General features: G+C 51.1%; 1 protein-coding gene across 1 annotated transcript in view; it reads right to left on the reverse strand.

Annotated features, from left to right (window-relative positions):
• LOC114828091 (ras-related protein Rab-4A-like) overlaps positions 1–358 on the reverse strand; it is a 1,450-nt gene extending 1,092 nt beyond the window's left edge. The window contains exon 1 of the mRNA XM_029110856.1: positions 231–358. Coding sequence (XP_028966689.1) covers positions 231–289 — 59 coding nt within the window. The 5' untranslated portion in view covers positions 290–358. The remainder of the gene's footprint in view (positions 1–230) is intronic.
• Positions 359–1,553: the final 1,195 nt, after the last annotated feature.

Consider the following 1,553-nt stretch of genomic DNA (forward strand, 5'->3'; position numbering starts at 1 on the left):
AGAATGGAAAGGAATGTTTGTCTTCTCACAAGCGAGGGAGAACAGTGGAGCTCCCTCCGAGTCTCAGACAACACAGATGATGACAGTGGGAGCTCGGATAGATGTTCGAATAACATACAGTTCAATCGATTCCATGGAGGATTCTAATATCATGAATCATTGGTCTCGAGTTTGCGCGCTCTATGTAGATATGAACACCATAGTCACTGTATTTCGGGTACTGAACTCACTTCGTCTTGCCTGTATGCGAATCGCCTACGATGATGATATCTGCGTTAACGGTATCCATTTGGATTGTCACGGGATTCGAACGGAGCTGCAATTGCCCAGCGAATGTTTTGTAGTGGCAAACATTGAGAGGAATACGAGAGCGTAACAGTAGATCGCCCCCTGGCGGTAGTTCTGCCAACCGTAAAGACTGCTGTACACAGCGAAGCGGATGCGATCGGGATGGATCGTGAATTGCTCCAGGGGAATGGAGAGCTTGGAGAGCCACCGATGTGCACCGGATGCGGAAAAAACCGACGATCTCCACTCATTCCGTGCTGGGAGTACTCGTCCCTCGAGACTCCCCCCAGGACAAGCGGGATCCTCCTGGTTACGAGTACGAGAATTCTCGTTCATGATCGGCCGAGAATTGCCTCGCCCCTCAACCGCTCACGACCCGCGGATCCTGCTCCGACAACGATGATGATTGGTTCTCGTGATTGATTCGATGGACTTCACCATCCGCCTGAGGAGGGGAAATGAAAAGAAATCCTCCGGAACATGGATGGATATTCGTTCGCCCCACAGCGAACGATGAGCTGAGACCGGTACTTGGAAGTTCCCGTGTTCAGACGGCTGCCCTCACTCACTCAACTTCCTCGGGCTGATACAGACAGCCAAGGTCTAACGTCCCGGGTACTGTTATTCACATTGCTTCCGAGGACGGATCCATAGAGCAAATGTACCCAGGAGGATCAAGGCCGAGTACTTGCGCTTCCGACAGGAATACTTTTCCGGCAGCAGGGATCGAACCCACACCGCCTCTCGCACGAGCGGCGTCGTTGCGGCAGGAGAGGTAAGGATAACAGCTAGTGAGCAATCCTCACATTATTTATTAGACTCACCTGCCAAAACTTCCGAAAACTGCAGTTCCGTCGAAAGAATGCCTAGATTCGTGGAGGAATGTCCGTCCTCGGCGTGAAGCTCCAGGACAGCTACTGTGGTATTTACCCGCGTGGAGGTCAGAACGTTCCCCTACCCGGGAAGGAGAGTTTATTACCTCGATGCGCATCTACGCTACCGGAGGCTGTCAAATTTCATGCTCTCGCGGCGATGAACCGCTGATAGCGGAGTCTCTTCTCCCTTCAATTACTCGATAGCGCCGGCTGTTCTTGTTACTTAGGCACTTGGATTATCCTTCACGATAGAGATTGTGTTTGGAAAGACTGCGGTGGATTCCCTTCCGTCGATGACTTCATAGGATCCGAATGCTCATGAATTGAATAAACCTTGTTATCTGCATGATCTTGGGGTCATGCATGATTTCGGATTTGAGGGTCCCATAT

Source organism: Galendromus occidentalis, unplaced genomic scaffold (assembly GCF_000255335.2).
Source record: "Galendromus occidentalis unplaced genomic scaffold, Mocc_1.1 scf7180000077121, whole genome shotgun sequence".
Taxonomy (NCBI): Eukaryota; Metazoa; Arthropoda; class Arachnida; order Mesostigmata; family Phytoseiidae; genus Galendromus; species Galendromus occidentalis.